Below are 20642 nucleotides of genomic sequence, written 5' to 3'. Positions count from 1 at the left end.
TCGCATGCGACTTGAGAAACAAAATGTCAGTGTAGTGCTCCCAGCAATTGACACAGAAACTTTTTAAAAATCAGAATTGTAGCCAAAAAGCCCCTCATAACTTGTGTAAAGTTTGAGAAAAATTCAGCCAGACCAAAAATTTTTATTAATAAAAATACACAGCATGACCCATTTCACCCCACCCGACCCTATAAATGAAATTTAAATAATTGCATGCATTCTCAACATAATTACAAGAAACGTTATGTGAAAATTAAGCTTACTTGTTTTGATGACTGCGTTACAGATGCCGAACAGAGGAAAAGTCTTTGATCCTTTAATTCCGGCGATGCGTCAAACGAATATAATTCCAAAGCACAATTTCAGTCTGCGAATATTTCTCATTCCAGAGTACGAGAAAGAAAGAATGTTATTTTCAAGCAGAACTGTTCAACGGAAGCAATAATAACTATCAAAATCACAGAATTTTTTTCGAAATAAACACAATAAACCAAGAAACCAGCATGCAACGCAACCAGCAGCGGAAAAATCCACTGCATTACATTATAGCTGACGCATTTGTGCAAAGGGTGACTGTGAGACTCCCGCTGTTGGTCTCTCCTCTTCGATGCGCATGAGATTTTGAGACATAGGCTGCGTTCGGAAATAATCCGGTTACACCGCGTGGTTATGACGTATTTGGAATTTCTCTAGGAATTCCGGTAGAACAGCTGTGTTTTCGAACGCTCGTGGTAGTTCTAGTTCAGTAGCAAACGACACTCCAATCAAAGCGTTACTCAAAACATGAAACACGACCGGACTGGCCAACACAGACTTTGTGATCTCGCTACAAGAGCAAGTATTTTCCGTTATTTAATTTATTAGAAATTCATCAAGCCTTTACCGGCCTTTTCAGAACAGAAAGAAAAAACGATGAAGAATCATGGTTAATTTTAACGAAAGATATAATTTCCTCATATAGGCTAAATATTTCGTTCTTGTGTGTTCAGAGTAACGATGGTTAGGCCCGTGAAGGGGTGTTGTTGCATGATTTTCACAAGAAAATGCCTTGGTATTTTACATTCATTGTTACGCTCATTCTTTAAGTGTGTCAATTTAATGAACGTTTATCACTTTCTTCTGCTAGAAACTCATTTCAGCTGCACAATGCATGGTATGTTTTCATAAATACACTTTAAAAATACATACTAATTTAAAAATAAAAAAATAATAATTTGAATTTTGGCTTCTTGAATTCAATATATGTTTTTCGCAATCACGAGTGTGTGTGTTTGTGTGTGTGGGGGAGGGGGTATGTGTGTGTGTAGGCATGTGTGTTTGTGTCTGTGTTCAGGCATTAGTGCTGGTAGTTGTGTGTATGAGTGTTTGTGTGCGTGGGGGCGGGGTATGTGTATGTGTGTGTAGGCATATGTGTTTGTGTCTGTGTGCAGGCATGAATGTGTGGGTAGTTGTGTGCATGTGTGTGTGTATGTGTTTGTGTATGTATGTGTAGGTGTATGTGTTTGTGTGTAGGTGTCTGTATGTGTTTGTGTGTAGGTGTATGTGTGTGTTTGTGTGTAGTTGTGTATGTATGCGCTTGTGTGTAGGATATTGATGCAACCTGGAGGCAGTTTTCGCTATAGGAGCAGCATCGTGACGGTGATGCTGCAGAGGGTGCTGGCGGGAAAATAAAATGATAGCACATCAAAACAGTCAACTGAGAACAATAAGCAATCGTGATTGCCCAAAAAAATATTTTGCATCAACAAATATCTCTTCTGGGGGCTCTTTAACTATGCAGTCTCCCCCCCCCCCAACATCAAGATTACTTTCTGTTAGCCAATATGTGTTTTGTTTCTATACTGAGGTAATTCGTATTTAAGAAACTTGACCCCCCAAATGAAATGCTGAAATGCCGCCCCTGCTGTCGGCGCCTCTATTAAAAGGCACCTGGTTAGTCAACGGTTAATCTATCCGATCATGCCCATAGTAACATATTTAGGGTACTAACTGAAGCAGACGAAAATTCGATTCTCTTGTGTCTTTAAGCCCTTATCACACGAGGCAATTCTTCACCCAATTCCCTCCAATTCCGAAATAGTCCAATATGCCTCAAGTGCTTCGGCCAAGTGCGACATCATCATTGCTATTGTCTGCCCGCTACACCAATTTAGGGAACGTTTCTAAACTCCAGACAGGAGTGTTTATAAACTCACTTCGTGAGTTTATAACAACTTAACCAAGGAGTGTTTATAAACTCACTTCGTGAGTTTATAACAACTTAACCAAGGAGTGTTTATAAACTCACTTTGGGTACTCCGGACGAAACCCACTCATGTTTACAAACTCCGATTGTGGTCGTTTGGGTCGCGACCACGCTTTTTCGCTGGGCGTCGCGTGACCGGTCGTATTCTGTTTTTGCGCTAAAAGGCCGTGAAACTACTGTTTACATTTTGAATGGCTGCCGCGCTGATTGAGAGCATTAGAACAAAATAGAGAACGTGCATTTTAGTCTAAAATTCTAAATCATTTTAATTTTTTTAACTACGGACATCAAACATTTGTCAGTATTGGCACTTGATGCCAAATTGTTTTTGTCCTGAAATTTTTTTCCTGTTGCTTATACTACGGCTACAGGACTCCCACAAGTTCTTTAAAAGACACTAAAGCACTAAATATTTAATTATATTTCTTAATGATCATGCTTACGATTTTCAATTGATTTTTTTCCCCCTTTTCAAAGCAGATATTCACTAAGATTCCTAATTGTCGCCCTTCTCAGTCTCATTTTGTTTTATTTTCAAAACAGACCATGTATTTTAAATTAAAAAGAGAATTGCAAGAAATTTGCTTTTCCTTATTATTTGTATTGATTTTTTAAAAATAATTCCACATTAACCAGCTTTATGCATTAGGCTCAAAATTTATTTTAGACGATAATTTGCATTTTTGTTCCAATCTTGATTTTGACACTTAATTTTACTATAGTTTAAGTTTTAATGAATTCGTATTTTTATCCTGCAATCGAGTTTCTCCTGGGACTACCATAAACTAGGAAAATTATATGATTTTTTTTTTATTCTCATTGTTTAGTAGGAACCCCTGCTTTAAATATCTTAAATCAAAACTTAGTTTTTCTCTTTGAGTTTTCTTTGTAGGTTATTTGGAAATACATTCCCAAATCAAAAATAACTGAAGATTTCTGTGTAATGATTATTCTATATCATTATTTAACTTGTAATTATCGTAAATAAACCTTCTATGTGTTTTACAGTGCTTGTTTTTATCATTGATATTTGTAAAAATTATTGTCTCTTCGCATTTAACAGCGTTTTGTTAAGTTAAATATCCACATATACTTTTCAGTAATAATTTATTTGTTACATGTGTTTTATCATTATCATCTAAATTTGTTATATTTCCATTCTTACCACATATAAAAAAATTAGTTTACCTCACGAAATATAACTTTTTTGCATTCTAGAACATTACTGATTCCATATAATGTTAAAAGAAAGCTTCCACTAAAAACATCACATTATTATTTTTTGTAGAGCGTATTTTTCGAGAAAACTAGCTATTATTTTTCAAACACAAGGTAAGTTTAGAACAAAATCATAAAAGTTGGGTTACAATGCTAAACTTTAAAAAGAAGTTTCAACTATACATAATCATCAAATATCTAATATTTTACTTTAACAGAAAATGTAATTTTCACACTGTGGATATCTCTAACCCGCAATCTCAAAGTTTATTTCTCCATTGACTTTACCTTCATCCAAATATGAGAATTAAATCTATTTCAGAAATTATGTTAAATCTAAGCTAACATGAAAAACTGCCAAATTTTAAGAAATTTTTCTCTTAAAAAGTTTGAAAATTATGATTCTGGGAAATAGTTGTACCACTGTTTCCAAGAATTATAGTAGAAGGATTGGTGTTTGTAGCTGTGGGAGGGAGGAGGGCGAACCTTAGACTTAATTTTAATCATTCATTTGTTTCAAAACTCTCTCTCTAATCCACTTATACCCATTATTAAAAAATAGCTACTGTCATAAAATGAAAATTACTAGTTGCTTTTTCATTTATTGTACGAAATATAATGTTAATAAATGTAAAGTAATTAATATCTACACGTTTTTGAAGGTTTTTAAAATATAAGAAAAAAATGATTCAAATGAAAAAAATCACTTTTACGTATTTTTTTTTAAATAAAAAGAATAACAAACCCTGCTTACAAATGAGAATATTAAAAGTCACGTTTGGAAGCACGTGTGTCTCAGAAATAAGCTCATTTCAGTCTCAAAAAACAAGCAATTGTCGTCCAAAAAATGAGCATTTGTCCTCATAAAAATTAGCATGTGTCTTTTCGAAACCAAACACGCGACTTCTCAAAAATGAGATCTTGCTGAATCATTTCTGAAACGGCGGTGTATATCAAAAATAACAATAAGTTTATTAATTTTGAGTCAAAGTGTCTCGGAGCCATTTTGAACAAGTGATTTGCTTAAAAATGAGCGATTGACGTCCAAAAAATGAGCATTTGTCCTCTTAAAAATGGATAATGTCTTTTCGAAACCGAAGACGTGACTTCTTAAAAATGAGATCTTGCTGAATCATTTCTGAAACGGGGGTGTATATCAGAAATAACAAGTCAAGTTTATTAATTCTGAGTCAAAGTGTCTCGGAGCCATTCTGAACAAGTGATTTGTTTTAAAAAAAATTTTGAAAAAAAAAATAGAACCGACTTCAAAATTGCTCTAAAAAGTGAAAAATAATTTTATTCTTTAAACACAATCGATAATACTTTGAAACATAATTTTTGAAGCTGGCGCAAAAACGATCGATAAAATCATTCACAGTCATAACTCAACTACAAGTATAAATTTAACCACGTCCAGTTTCTTCATTACCAAATGCATTACTCATTGATGACAGCATATTTGAGTAACGATATAAATGTTTCGTTCCTAACTTTGGATGATTTTTTGATAAAAATATGAACGAAGCATGGTTACAATGGATTTTACTTTTTGTTTTTGCGCCAACTTCAAAAATTATGTTTAAAAGTATTATCGATGGTGTTTAAAGAATAAAATTATTTTTCACTTTTTAGAGCAATTTTGAAGTAGGTTCTATTTTTTTTTCAAAATATTTTTATTTCATTCTTTTTAGTGTAAATGTAGATATTTTAGTAAAAGTAAGAAGTCACCTAGTAAGAAGTTCGGCCCTATATCACTGTATTGCTTTAGAAAAGCCTTTATTCAAAATTATCATTACAATTACTATTAATGTTACTCTTATATGGCACCAAACTTTTATAACAATGAGTTTCATGTTGTCGCGTAGATGAAGATGGCGAAGACAATGTGAAAGCCAAATGAAGCGAATACTCAAGCGACTTGGAAAGATACAGAAATTGATAGAACATTCGAGAAAATACGGGAAACAGTAGAAACGAAATTTTAGTAAAATTCTTTGTCCCAGTCGGGATTTGAACCCGGGTCGCTCATGTGGGAGACGAGAATTCTACCACTGAGCCACCGTTATCCACGGATGAAAAGTGCGAAGTTCGCTACAATTTAATAGGGAAATTGCATAAAGTTTACTGTTTTTTGCCCATAACTTTTTTTCTACAGAACAAATATGGTCAAACAAAGTAATGGGACCTAAGTTGAGCCATCCCCTATCCATCAAAAAAAGAATCATCAAAATCGGTTCACTAGGTGAGACGCTATGAGTGGACAAAAAAAAAAAAAAAACATACATACGGTATGAACTGATAACCGCCTCCTTTTTGAAGTCGGTTAAAAATGAGCGATTTTGTCTCTATTCTAAAAACCTAGTTTTAATAGTGTGGTCAGAGCCCTCTAGCAAGTGAAGTATTGGATGAAACATTGCCGAATTTTATGGACGTACGTAGCAGACCATGGGATTTCGGTTTCTACAATTAAACTAGAATTAAACTAGTATGTTGCGGCCATCACGAAACTTTCTTCTATATCTTTCTTACAATTCTGATCCCATCCCATGCTTGACGAGGAAGCAATATTCTCAACAAAAACAAAATTACACACGCAAAAACTTGACGACCATCCCGGTTCCCGAATTATCTCAAAAGCAAAGCAAAGAATGGAAATTGAAAATTATTTTAAAACCTTGCTTAAAATAATTACAAACATTCATTTATTAACAAACACAAGATGGCGACAGGAAAAAGTTAAAATCATCGCGATTTTCTGGTCATTTTTCCAACAATTAAAATCACGCGAAATACGCAGACGAAAGTCTATTACGCTTTATTTTTCTTATTGTTGCAATTATAAAGCTATTTTTATTCACAAAAAAAAAAAAAAAAAAAAAAAAAAAAATCAGCTCTCCATAGAGCGATTGGCACCAAAAGTGAACCAAAGACTATTTACATATGGATTCACATTTATCCCAAATTTCATCCCGAATGTAGCATTACTAACTGAGGTATGGCACTCACAATGGAAAGAAACGAACGTTGGATTGCGCCGACCCCTTTTCAGCTATTGACGCCAAATTAGAATCAGCTCTTATACCCTCTAGGGGCTACTTGTCGATAAATTTTTGTTTAATTCCGTTCATTATTTCTTGAGATACAGCAGTCACCATTGAAGCAAAAAACGTTCTATAGCTCAACCCCCGTTTGAGCTATTGACACTAAAATTGAATCAGTACCTGTACCTGTTAAGGGGAAACATATGGGCCAAATTTTGTTTGATCCCGCCTGCCACTTCCTGGGGAATAGCAGGCACGCATAACTCAAGAAACGTCCCATTGCTCCACTCCCCCCCCCCTTTGAGGAGTTCACGCCAAAGGCCAATGGGCACAAGTTCATATGACAGCATATATTTATACCGAATTTCGTTCGATTTCAAGCGGTAGTTTTTGCTGTAGAGCGGCCTCAAAAAACTGGTCACACACACACAGACATTTTCCAAAAAGTTTCGAAATGGACTTAACACACCTCAAAATGTAAGAATCCGACAAAACTTGAAAATGAGCACGAATCCAATGCTTTCTTCTGTATATTAGATATAGCAGAAAGTCACAACCAGGGAGATTTTTAGCGCTGCACAAGTGTATTACAGGCGAATACTAAAGAATGAAATGCAAAAAAAAAAAAAAAAAGCAGCGTACATCAAGTTTTTGATTACAATAATGCTTGTTGCTTACAAATGAGGTTCAATGAAAACAAAAAGAAATTTCAATTTGTAACAAGAGAATAATACCAAAAGTCGTCAGAAAGAAAAACAGCGGGATTTGTTTCTTGAATTATGTTCATGTAAGATGGTGAACCTACCCACGTTGGGCTTTAGGTACCGAGTGTATGGCTGCAATATTTCTTTGATAGCAGTGTCATTAGTCATCCAGCGGTTTGGCCACCTTGGTCGCCCAATCTTTCACCTTATGCGTTTGGCCATGGGGATCTCTTAACGGTGTTGTGTACCTACTACATGTTCCTGATATCTCAACTTCGAAAACTCGAATAACGCAACAGGTAGGAGAAACTAATACCCCCCCCCTTCCCCCGATGTATGGAAAGTGTATTACAGGCGAATACTAAAGAATGAAATGCAAAAAAAAAAAAAAAAAGCAGCGTACATCAAGTTTTTGATTACAATAATGCTTGTTGCTTACAAATGAGGTTCAATGAAAACAAAAAGAAATTTCAATTTGTAACAAGAGAATAATACCAAAAGTCGTCAGAAAGAAAAACAGCGGGATTTGTTTCTTGAATTATGTTCATGTAAGATGGTGAACCTACCCACGTTGGGCTTTAGGTACCGAGTGTATGGCTGCAATATTTCTTTGATAGCAGTGTCATTAGTCATCATGCATTTCCAGCGGTTTGGCCACCTTGGTCGCCCAATCTTTCACCTTATGCGTTTGGCCATGGGGATCTCTTAACGGTGTTGTGTACCTACTACATGTTCCTGATATCTCAACTTCGAAAACTCGAATAACGCAACAGGTAGGAGAAACTAATACCCCCCCCCTTCCCCCGATGTATGGAAAGTGTATTACAGGCGAATACTAAAGAATGAAATGCAAAAAAAAAAAAAAAAAGCAGCGTACATCAAGTTTTTGATTACAATAATGCTTGTTGCTTACAAATGAGGTTCAATGAAAACAAAAAGAAATTTCAATTTGTAACAAGAGAATAATACCAAAAGTCGTCAGAAAGAAAAACAGCGGGATTTGTTTCTTGAATTATGTTCATGTAAGATGGTGAACCTACCCACGTTGGGCTTTAGGTACCGAGTGTATGGCTGCAATATTTCTTTGATAGCAGTGTCATTAGTCATCATGCATTTCCAGCGGTTTGGCCACCTTGGTCGCCCAATCTTTCACCTTATGCGTTTGGCCATGGGGATCTCTTAACGGTGTTGTGTACCTACTACATGTTCCTGATATCTCAACTTCGAAAACTCGAATAACGCAACAGGTAGGAGAAACTAATACCCCCCCCCCCCTTCCCCCGATGTATGGAAAGTGCAGTTTATGCAATACCTGGAAAATCTCGAGATTGGTCATATTGAACATCATTTGTAAGCAAAAATCATATTTTGGGAATAAAACTGATGCATGTTTTGTCAATTAGCATCTACTCCTTCAATATTCAGAGTAATACACCTTTTCAATGCTCGAAATTTCTCAAAATGGAGAAGTTTTGAAATCATTTTTTTTTTTTTTCCGAAATCAAAATCTCGTGATTTACTACGTATGCCCATGAAATTAGGCAATGTTTCATCCAATTCTTCACTCGCTAGAGGGCTCTGAACATCTCACGTTATTTTATAAAAACCCGGCACATTGTACATTTAGTCAAGTGCATGAGGGTCAAAGTGAAATAGTGTATTTCGTTCGCTCATTCAATCATTTACTAAATAACTTACGTGTTCATTTATTAATGAATACCTCTACATTCCTTTATTTAGTACTTCACTTATTTTCTTATTCATTCAATCTTTTACTCAATCATTATATTTTATTCTCACATTAATTAATTCAATTGTTTGTTTATTGTTTTTATCTTTTCATTTATTAATTCAGTGTTTTATTTACTGCTCCTTTGATCAAAAATATTTTTTACAATCGAACAGAAAATATTTATTTTTCACTTTGCCCAGCAAAAAAAAAAAAGTTAAAAAATCCATTTTTTTTTTTTTTTTTGAAGGCGCAAATTTGCTGCCAAAAATTAAAAATACTGTTTCAATGTAATTTTTATTACAAATTACGATGTTCCCTTTTATGTACTGTAATTTTCAAAACAAATTTCCAATTGGTTCAAAGTGAAAAAGTTCAGTAATCTTAACTATTTCACTTTGCCCCATATTCCCCTACTTTTTCTTTCCCGCGTTGAGAATTTGGCTTTGAACACAATTTACTAGAAGATTGGATTTGTCAGAATCGATTCTCAAGTGTTCAGTCAGTCGAGAAAATTCCTAAAAACACTGTTGTTCACAGGAAGTTCGCTTTTCCCCCAGAAGAGACTTTGAAAAGTTCATTCAAATATATATTGGGAATGTTTTTCAAATAAAATTTATAACAACGAAGCGTTCTCCGGGTGCAAATTATCAATTGCAAGTGTAGAAGACTTTTCAGTGTCTTCATACGTGCCGACATTAGATAAATGTGTTTTTTTGTTTGAATGCATTTTCAAGTGTTTTCTGAGGGCTCCTCCTTGTGAAAATGCCTTCGAACAAACTGTACACGAATACGGCTTCTCGCCAGTATGGGTTCTCAGGTGGACTTTCAGACGAGTCGGTTGAGAAAAGACCGCAGAACAAATTTCACAGGAAAAAGGTTTCTCGCCTGTGTGGGTTCTCATGTGCTCTTTTAAGTTTCCAGATCCAGAAAATCGCTTTAAGCAAAGTTCACAGGAATACGGCTTCTCTCCTGTATGGGTTCTCAGATGTCTCCTTAAATCTGAAGCGCTGGAAAATGCTCTTGAACAACCTTCACATGAATACGGTTTCTCTCCAGTATGGATCCTCAGATGTACCTTAAAACACGAAAACTTGGAGAATGCTTTTAAACACAGCTCACAGGAATACGGTTTCTCGCCAGTATGGGTTCTCAGATGTGTCTCTAAACTTGAAGCCCTGAAAAATTGCTTCGAGCAATGTTCACAGGAAAATGGCTTTTCGCCAGTATGGGTTCTCAGGTGTTGCTTTAAATGCGAAGGGGTGGGAAATTGCTTCGAGCAATGTTCACAGGCAAATGGCTTCTCGCCAGTATGGGTTCTCAAGTGCTGCTTTAATTGTGAAGGGGTGGGAAATTGCTTCGAGCAATGTTCACAGGCAAACGGTTTCTCGCCAGAAAGAGTTCTCAGATGTGTCTCTAAATTTGAAGCCCTGGAAAAATGCTTCGAGCAATGTTCACAGACAAATGGCGTCTCGCCAGTATGGGTTCTCAGGTGTTGCTTTAAATTTGAAGCGTTAGAGAATGCCTTTGAACAATGTTTACATGCAAATGGCTTCTCGCCAGTATGGGTTCTCAGATGTTGCTTTAGCTGTGAAGGAGTGGGAAACTGCTTCGAGCAATGTTCACAGGCAAATGGCTTCTCGCCAGTATGGGTTCTCAGGTGTTGCTTTAAATTTGACGCGTTGGAGAATGCCTTTGAACAATGTTTACAGGAATACGGTTTCTCGCCAGTATGGGTTCTCAGATGTTGCTTTAACTGTGCAGGAGTGGGAAATTGCTTCGCGCAATGTTCACAGTCAAATGGCTTCTCGCCAGTATGGGTTCTGAGGTGTTGCTTTAAATGCGAAGGGGTGAGAAATTGCTTCAAGCAATGTTCACAGGCAAACGGTTTCTCGCCAGTATGGTGTCTCAGATGTGTCTCTAAATTCGAAACCCTGGAAAATTGCTTCGAGCAATGTTCACAGACAAATGGCTTCTCGCCAGTATGGGTTACAAGGTGTTGCTTTAAATGCGAAGCCCTGGAGAATGCCTTTGAACACTGCTCACAGGAATACGGTTTCTCGCCAGTATGGGTTCTCAGATGTGTCTCTAAACTTGAAGCCCTGGAAAAATGCTTCGAGCAATGTTCACAGGCAAATGGCTTCTCGCCAGTATGGGTTCTCAGATGTTGCTTTAATTGTGAAGGAGTGGGAAATTGCTTCGAGCAATGTTCACAGGCAAATGGCTTCTCGCCAGTATGGGTTCTCAGATGTATCTTTAACTGTGAAGCATAAGCAAATACTCTTGAACACTGTTCACAGTAATAACAATTTTTAGCATTGTGGATATGCGTATGGCATTCCATTGCTTTACAGTAAGAAAGTGTTCATGAATGAAAAAAACAAAACACCAGACGCTTTATTTCTGGTACAATAAATGCTCAAAAATTCCTTCAGTCACTAAGCGTACTTAATCAGAAATCAGAAGATGGTAGTAGTTTGTTTGTTTTTTTAGTACTAAGTCTCACATTTGAGATGAAAAAAATTAAGCGAAATTATTCCGCCAATTCTACTTCGTCCGTTAAATTTCAACATGGGCTTTCAAGGACATAAAACAAACCAAGTTTTTTGTGCTTGCAATTGTTTTTAGACTTTGTCGCAGAAGTTAAGTTTTTTCAACCAAGAGTCGGAAACAGTTCTTAACACTTTTTCGGTTTGTGTCCCTGTTATCAAGAGTCGAGACTAGTAGCAGCCAAAGCTTAAACTTTTCGAGATGCGCTGCAAGTTTCTGCTGCTTAGGAATGTACAAAGCTCTTCATGAGTTTAAAATTAAAAAAATTAGAGGGAAATAACTGTTCTTGTATTTCTTCACACAATTACTTCGACACAATTCCTGAGAAGAACGCTCAAACACTGGTGAATATCGGGAGCGTCAATGTCTGGCATCACACTTCTGCAAATCCAACAGCATGTATTTCAAATTATTGCTGGAAAAAAATGAAAACAATTAGAATACATTAAAGAGAAAAACTTCAAGTAGAAGGGACACAGAACATTTAAAATTGTGCATTAGAAAGAAAACCATTCGGACAACAGGAAAAAACAATGTGTGAAAAAACAACAAATGAAAAAAATGCTTTACATTCAACGACACACGCAATAGATTGTGAAGACTTTCTTTTTTATATAGAAACAGTGCTGTAGTTAGGGGAGGAAGGTGTGGGACGCACAGTGGGGCGACCCTAAAGTAATTTTGGATATTGGGCGGGAAATTAAACCATTTAACATTGCACATTTACTGTTCTACTGACAAACTGAGAACATATTCCGACTAATCTGACTAATTTTTAGCATTATTACCCGAAGATAATACCTTGGATTCGAAGAATTAATTCGCGTCCAAAATGTAAAAATAATAAAATACTAAAATTAAAAAGCTTTAAAACTAAATAGCTTGTTGTAAGGTCTAGTGATATGTGTAATAAACGAAGTTAAATGTTTATTAAAAACACACGTTTGCTTTTGAAAAAAAAAATTTTTTTTGATGTACGTGTATAATATTTTTAATGTGAATATTTTTGATCGGTTCAAAATATGCCCGTTCCTTGATTTTCATTTTCACTCATTTTGCCATGTCTTTGTATTTGTCTGCAAAAATAAATATGAGACGGCATTTTTTGGGTGAACAAACTGAAAAATGTAAACATGTTTACTTGGCTTTAATTGTCAATATCTTTTGAATAGGCAGGTTTAGGCAAGAACTGAAACCGGATTATTAAAGCTGAAACTCTTTACAATATATATGTGATTTAATAGTTTTGTTAGCGATTTTTGTGATTCAAAAAAAAGATCAAAATAAATTGAAAATTATCTCCAAAGTTTTCCTATTGTCTATTGGACGCGAATTAATTCTTTGTAGACATTTTTGTAAAGAGTAGGTAACTTCATGCAATATACCGATAGGTAATTTGTTCAAAAGCTCGAAAAATTTAATGCTGTGACATGCCATGCTTTATGCGCCCCCTAATAAATAAATTAAAAAAAAAATACCCAAAAAGGTATCTTAAAAAATAAGAAAATTTTGGAGATAATTTTCAATTTATTTTGAACGTATTTTTGAATCACAAAAATCGCTAACAAAACTATTAAACCTCTTACACAGTAAAACCTGTCTGCAAGGATACTGCTGGGACATAAAAAAAAAGGATCGTAATAGACAGGTTATCGTTATAGACAGTATCGTCATATGCAAGTTTCACCGTATATTGTAAAGAGTTTCAGCTTTCTTAATCCTGTTTCAGTTCTTGCCTAAACCTGCCTCTTCAAAAGATATTGACAATTGAAGCCAAAAGTAACCATGTTTCAGTTTGTTTACCCAAAAAATACTGTCTCATAATTTTTTTTACAGACAATTACAAATACATGTCAAATACTAATTGAGACCTACTGATGCACGGTTTAGTTAATATCAGACATTTTTTTTTTACTTTAAATGTTTAATAAAGTTATGAGCTACACTCGGGGCAAAATGAAATGCAGTCAACTCTCAATAACTCGAAGTCCCAAGGGACCGGCTAAAACGTTCGAGTAACCGGTAGTTGGAGTCAATAGAAGTTTCCAAAACAGTTTAAGGGTTTGGGACCCGATGAAAACTCCGAGATAAAGGAATATGCAAGATATTAACTTTGAGTTATCAAGATTCGATTGTAATAATTTCTTTCGTTACCTTATACATTTCTTCTTTTATTCACTCGTATGTTTTTTCTCATACATAAAATAATTCTTTTTTTCCTTGTTTCATTATTTTCTCATTTAGTCATCTGGTTATGTTTCATTCATTTAGTGAAAAACGTTTTTAAGAACCAAAAAAAAAAAAAAAAGTATTTCATTGGAAGAATCTTTTATTTTTCACTTCGCCCAAAATTGAAAATAATATTTCAATGCACCATTAAAACATAGCACATGGTTTTTTTCTTTGTTTTCTAACCCTCAAAACAACTCCAACTTGTTCATATCGAAAAATAACTGTTTTACGGCCTGACGTTCCCCTACAGGGTGGCGACAGAAACTGGAAAAAAAAGACTGACTTTTCCCTGATTTCCCTGATTAAGTTTACCAGATTTCCCTGATTTACGTTAGCAATGATAATGGTTTCCTTTCTTTGCCCTACCTGAAAAGCATTGCATAATAAATAAAATGCAGTGCTTAAAACGGTTTAAAATGTTAATTAAAATAATATCTTGAAAAAATGCTCCTTTTCTTTAGTAAAAATTGTATATTAAATTATCGACAGAGAAATATTGTAGGAAATCTAAAACAAATACTTAACGCCCAGGAACCAGTTAACATAAGAATTCTTAGAAATTATTAAAGCCACTCTTAAAGACATATCTAATAAAGATAAAATTAAAAAATTTAAATGGAAATAATCTTCAACTGAATTTTGTAGCAGTATAATTGTTGCCGCAAGAATAACAAACAAGTGATAATTAAAGTATGGAAGTAATGTAGTTTTACTTAAGTAAATACTACAGTGTGCAAGCAAACGGCAGTATCTGCAGAAATTAGTTTTCGAGATACTTGAAGAAATGTGTGGTGGTTTCAGTACTAACAATAGGAAAATGTTGGAATTAGACGTTTTTTCGCACCTCTTTTTCAGCGGAAATTAAATAAGCGAGTATGTACAATAAAGGTAACGTACCATATATGACAAAAATGCAAAAAAAAAAAAAAAAGAAAAAAAAGAAAAAGAAAAAAAGAAAAGAAAAATGTGCAATTTCTGACCTTTACCTGCACACGACAGAATCGACATATTTATGTGAAACAAATTGAAATCTTTCAACAACCAGTCATATTGAGCTATTCTCTAATTAAGAACTTAGGTTTTAATGAATGAATACAACATTTTAACTATTAAATAATAATAAAAATATTTACTTATGTACACAACTCAGTTTCAAATGATTTCATTAGTTGTCAAAAAAAATCTTAGATTACTTTAGTAACAAATAACATTGAAATGCAAAAACAATTATTAATTTAAAAATGTATATGTACATGGTTTTAAAATAAAAAAGTTTTAAAGTCTGAAAAAAAAAACCCTTCGTGTAATCTAAAGTAACAGCAAATAATAAAATGGCAAAAAAAAAAAAAAAAAAATTGATTTCAAGTAAAAATTCAATTTTAGCAATTAAATTAAAAATGACAAGTGATAACTTTTACGATTTTTTCAGCATTAATTTAAAAAACAAAGATTCTTTCATGAAATCGTGATAACAGTATGCTAATTACTTCAAGACAATGAGTAAAAGCAAGGGAGCACAGTCGTTAATGATGGCTTCCTCTTTGCCTGTAGGGTTGTTTATTTTAAGTAGCATGGAATGCGTGATGGAAAATTCAAGCTAGATTTAAAAAAAAAAAAAAAAAAAAAAAAACTTTACAGACACAGAAGCAATCTCAGGAAGCTCATCCTAAAATTGAATACTTTGACCTTGAGGAAAAAAGATACACAAATATGCGACACTGTATAATCCCATCTCATTAATTTTACTTTTTTAAAGCAAATAATTGGCGGAAAATTCGTAGGGAATCAAAAGTACTTCATTTTGCTAGGATTTTTTTTTTTCTTCATTTGATCAATTTTCCCTGAATATTTGCTATTTTTTCAAAATTCCCTGATTTTTCCCTGAGTGATAAAGTTCCCTGACTTTTCCCTGATCTCCCTGATCTGTCGCCACCCTGCCCTACTATACATGTGAAAAAAATTAGTACGAGCTGATGTGTGCATCACATGACTTCCTTTTACTCCCATTTAATGTCATTTTCTCATTATTGGCGGCTTTAATATGATTCAATAGTTTACTCTCTAAATATCACCAACAGTGGCCAAATTAAAACCAGATTTAAAAAAAAAAACGAGCTGATGTGCGCATCACATGACTTCCTTTTACTCCAATTTAATGTCATTTCTCCATTATTGGCAGTTTTAATGTGATTCAATAGTTTACTCTCTAAATATCACCAACAGTGGCCAAATTAAAACCAGATTTTAAAAAAAAACGAGCTGATGTGTGCATCACATGACTTCCTTTTACTCCCATTTAATGTCATTTTCTCATTATTGGCGGCTTTAATATGATTCAATAGTTTACTCTCTAAATATCACCAACAGTGGCCAAATTAAAACCAGATTTAAAAAAAAAACGAGCTGATGTGCGCATCACATGACTTCCTTTTACTCCAATTTAATGTCATTTCTCCATTATTGGCAGTTTTAATGTGATTCAATAGTTTACTCTCTAAATATCACCAACAGTGGCCAAATTAAAACCAGATTTTAAAAAAAAACGAGCTGATGTGTGCATCACATGACTTCCTTTTACTCCCATTTAATGTCATTTTCTCATTATTGGCGGCTTTAATATGATTCAATAGTTTACTCTCTAAATATCACCAACAGTGGCCAAATTAAAACCAGATTTAAAAAAAAAACGAGCTGATGTGCGCATCACATGACTTCCTTTTACTCCAATTTAATGTCATTTCTCCATTATTGGCAGTTTTAATGTGATTCAATAGTTTACTCTCTAAATATCACCAACAGTGGCCAAATTAAAACCAGATTTTAAAAAAAAACGAGCTGATGTGTGCATCACATGACTTCCTTTTACTCCCATTTAATGTCATTTTCTCATTATTGGCGGCTTTAATATGATTCAATAGTTTACTCTCTATATATCACAAAACAGTGGCCAAATTAAAACCAGATTTAAAAAAAAAAAAAATAAATAAATAAATAAAAAAATCGCCAAATTTGTCGCCAAGTTGGCGGCAAATCTTGGCGACCTAAAGACTGGCGATATATCGCCAAGTGTCCACCAAATTATTACACCACCTCAGTTTACATCGAAATTAACAATGATTTTCACCCAAAAAGGGGCAAAAGACCCCTCTTAGAGCATCCGAATGCAGCCAAAAAGGAAGGTGCACAACGAGACCCCACTAGGAGTCTACGTACCGAATTTCAACTTTCTAGGACATTCCGTTCTTGAGTTATGCGTCACACATACGTACATACAGACGTCACGAGAAAACGCGTTGTAATTAACTCGGCGATTGTCAAAAGGGATATTTCGGGTGTCTGTATGTTCCTAGGCACATATCCACGTGTGGTCGGATTGGAAAAAAAACTCAACATTCATTTGGGGGTGAGCAAAATGGAAATTAAGGCCGATTTTTTGGGTGAAAATTTTTTTCGCGAATACAATACTTCGTTTTCTGTAAAAAGAAGTAAAAAAGGAAGAAAAAAACAGAAAAAAAGTAGCCTACTTTACTTTTCGTGAAAGTTTGTAACAATGTTTTCAAACAAAATTTACTTGAAGGCGACAGTTTGCTAGAATAGATATTAATGTCTTCATCAAAGGCGACCACAAGAAAACTGTTGTAAACAAAATAGTGTCTCTTGCCAGTAAGAAAAGAGACACCTTCACAGACATTGCAGTCATTCCAGTACTGATTTGCAGCTAGATGCGACAGTCTTTGTGGTCTCAGTACAGGCCCGTACCAGAACTGTATGTAAGGAGGAGTTTTAATGTTTTTAATCCTTACCCACTTAGTCTGGAAAACAAATAAAAAATGTCAACAATTTATTTTGTCATAACGGCCATAGTATTTATTTGTTTCTTTTTAAAAAGGCCAGTGGTGGGTTTCCAAGTGCTTTTTCAGGTGTGCAAATTGAGAAAACTCCTTACAACACACTTCGCAGGAGAACTGCTTCTCTCCAGTATGGGTTCGCAAGTGCACTTTCAGGTTTCCTAGCTGAGAAAACGCCTTTGAACAGTGCTCACATGAATACAGTTTCTCGCCAGAATGGGTTCTCAAGTGCACCTTCAGGTTTCCTAGCTGAGAAAATGTCTTCGAACAGTGCTCACATGAATACAGTTTCTCGCCAGAATGGGTTCTCAGATGCAATTTTAGGCTAAAAAGGTGGAGAAATACCTTTGAACAATGTTCACATGAATACGGTTTTGAATACGGTTTCTCGCCAGAATGCGTTCTCAGGTGTGATTTTAGGTTTCCAAGGCGGGAAAATGCCCTTGAACAATGCTCACATGAATACGGTTTCTCGCCAGAATGGGTTCTCAGGTGTGATTTTAGGTTCCCAAGGAGGGAAAATGCCTTTGAACAATGTTCACATGAATATGGTTTCTCGCCAGAATGGGTTCTCAGGTGTGATTTTAGGTTTCCAAGGCGGGGAAAATGCCCTTGAACAATGCTCACATGAATACGGTTTCTCGCCAGAATGGGTTCTCAGGTGTGATTTTAGGCTAACAAGGTGAGAAAATGCCTTTGAACAATGTTCACATGAATACGGTTTCTCGCCAGTATGTGTTCTCAGATGCTTCTTTAAATCTGAAAAGGTTGAAAATGTCTTTAAGCATTGTACACATGAATACGGTTTCTCGCCAGAATGGGTTCTCAGATGCGATTTCAGGCGAACAAGGTGGAAAAATACTTTTGAACAATGTTCACATGAATACGGTTTTGAATACGGTTTCTCGCCAGAATGGGTGGTTCTCAGATGTGATTTTAGGTTTCCAAGGCGGGAAAATGCCCTTGAACAATGCTCACATGAATACGGTTTCTCGCCAGAATGGGTTCTCAGGTGTGATTTTAGGTTCCCAAGGAGGGAAAATGCCATTGAACAATGATCACAGGAATACGGTTTCTCGCCAGAATGGGTTCTCAGGTGTGACTTTAGGCTGAAAGCGCAAGGAAATGCCTTTGAACAATGCTCACACGAATACGGTTTCTCGCCAGTATGTGTTTTCAGATGCTTCTTTAAAACTGAAGCCTCGGAATATGCTTTTGAGCAATGTTCGCAGGAATACGGTTTCTCGCCTGTATGTATGTACAGATGCCTTTTTAAATGATAGGCGCAGTTAAATGCTTTTAAACAATGTTCGCACAAATAGTTTTTTTTCGAGTGAAGACGGATCTCAGACAGATTTTCCATTGCGGAAGAAAATAAAAGTCTTCTTTCATAAAATTCAGAAGATGATGGATTTTCTTCTTACAAACGAAAACGTTTTTTGTTTCAGTTTCCATGAGCGCCAGCGGCCATACTTTGCATTGATAGTTAAATTGTCATAAAGATCTTTTTGTGTCGTAAAATTGACACAAACTTAAGTTTTTTAAAGTAAGTTTAATAAGTATATGCACATAGTCGTTTCTCAATATAATTTCCTCTATAAACAATTACTACTACATCGATTTTCAGTTTTTTAAAGTTCTATTTTTAGTTTCAAAAACCAAAGTGACTGGTATGCTGCAAAGGATTTTTTATTTGGTGTATTGAGATTTTTTACATTTTAATGCAATTAAATGCCTTTTAAAATGTCAGAAATACTCACTTTGCGAGTGTCGGTGTTTAGAGAATTTTCCCTTTTAAAGAATCGTGGAAACAAACACACAATATCACACAAGTTTTTTACTCATAGCAGCGATGTTTCTAGGAAACACGGTCAAATATATTTCAGAGATCAAATAAGAAGTTTTCCGTCACACATCGACGTTGCTTTATTTTTATTAGCAACTTCTTGATTAAGATTCACAGCAGATTAAAAGAGGTTTGTTTTCATGTAAATCCTTTTTCTTGTCATAAGATCTTCAGTTTCAGAATTGAAAGAGCATTTTGAACATTTCTTCCGTCTAATTTAATTTTTGTGGATTAGTATTACACAAAATGAAAGACGCTTGCCTTGTCATAAGATCTTCAGTTTCAGAATTGAAAGAGCATTTTGAACACTTCTTCCGTCTAATTTAATTTTTGTGGATTAGTATTACACAAAATGAAAGACGCTTGCCTTGTCATAAGATCTTCAGTTTCAGAATTGAAAGAGCATTTTGAACATTTCTTCCGTCTAATTTAATTTTTGTGGATTAGTATTACACAAAATGAAAGACGCTTGCCTTGTCATAAGATCTTCAGTTTCAGAATTGAAAGAGCATTTTGAACATTTCTTTCGTGTAATTTAATTTTTGTGGATTAGTATTACACAAAATGAAAGATGCTTGCCAGGAAGTAAATTGACGTTCGTAAAAACACTTCCTCCTAATGGCGAAGTTACATTCCATAACAGATAAACACTCACTTGCTTATACTGAAACTTCTTTATACAGTGATGCTATTAGGAATAATAGATCTTTTCCTAAATAGAGTTACACGAATTTGACTGCATGCAAAGCTTGAGATGTTACTGGCGACGGCACGAGAAGTGAATCCGGACTTGGAGCTGTCTGCATTTCACACAAGCTGTCTTCTGTTTGTTGCTGCCGCAGTAACCTCTAAGGAATGTTTGTGATTTTAAAATTGATGGAATTTCGTCATCTTTGCATTCCCAACGACGACCATTTCGACATGACGAAAGCAGAAACAAAGGTGCCTAGTGATGTGAAGGTCAAAAGGGCATGTCAGAGGCTGGCATCGCACTAGCTGCATTCCAACAGTATGAAATCCTGATTATAGCTGAAAACAAATGAAATTAAATAAGAATTATAGAGCATTAAGAAAAAAAAGTTTGGGGTTAATTTCATACAGAGTTATTTAGCCGCACAAATAAGACAACTCAACATCCTGAATACTTAAGACAGGTTCTTTAGAAGTGATTAATAGCATTCCTACTGAGGCTGTTCTGATTTACACAGACGGCAGCAGAATTGAGGGGA

General features: G+C 35.0%; 1 protein-coding gene across 1 annotated transcript in view; it reads right to left on the bottom strand.

The window, feature by feature from the left end:
* Window positions 1–9553: 9553 nt before the first annotated feature.
* Window positions 9554–20642, bottom strand: part of LOC129233696 (zinc finger protein 782-like) — a 29006-nt gene continuing 17917 nt past the window's right edge. The window contains exons 2-3 of the mRNA XM_054867673.1: window positions 18529–18676; window positions 9554–10015 (exon numbers count right to left, since the gene is read on the bottom strand). Coding sequence (XP_054723648.1) covers window positions 9554–10015; window positions 18529–18676 — 610 coding nt within the window. The remainder of the gene's footprint in view (window positions 10016–18528; window positions 18677–20642) is intronic.

The sequence above is a fragment of the Uloborus diversus genome, unplaced genomic scaffold (assembly GCF_026930045.1).
Source record: "Uloborus diversus isolate 005 unplaced genomic scaffold, Udiv.v.3.1 scaffold_634, whole genome shotgun sequence".
In the NCBI taxonomy this organism is placed as follows: Eukaryota; Metazoa; Arthropoda; class Arachnida; order Araneae; family Uloboridae; genus Uloborus; species Uloborus diversus.
The sequence above is the reverse complement of the archived record's forward strand: the minus strand, read 5'-3'. Positions and strand labels throughout refer to the sequence as shown.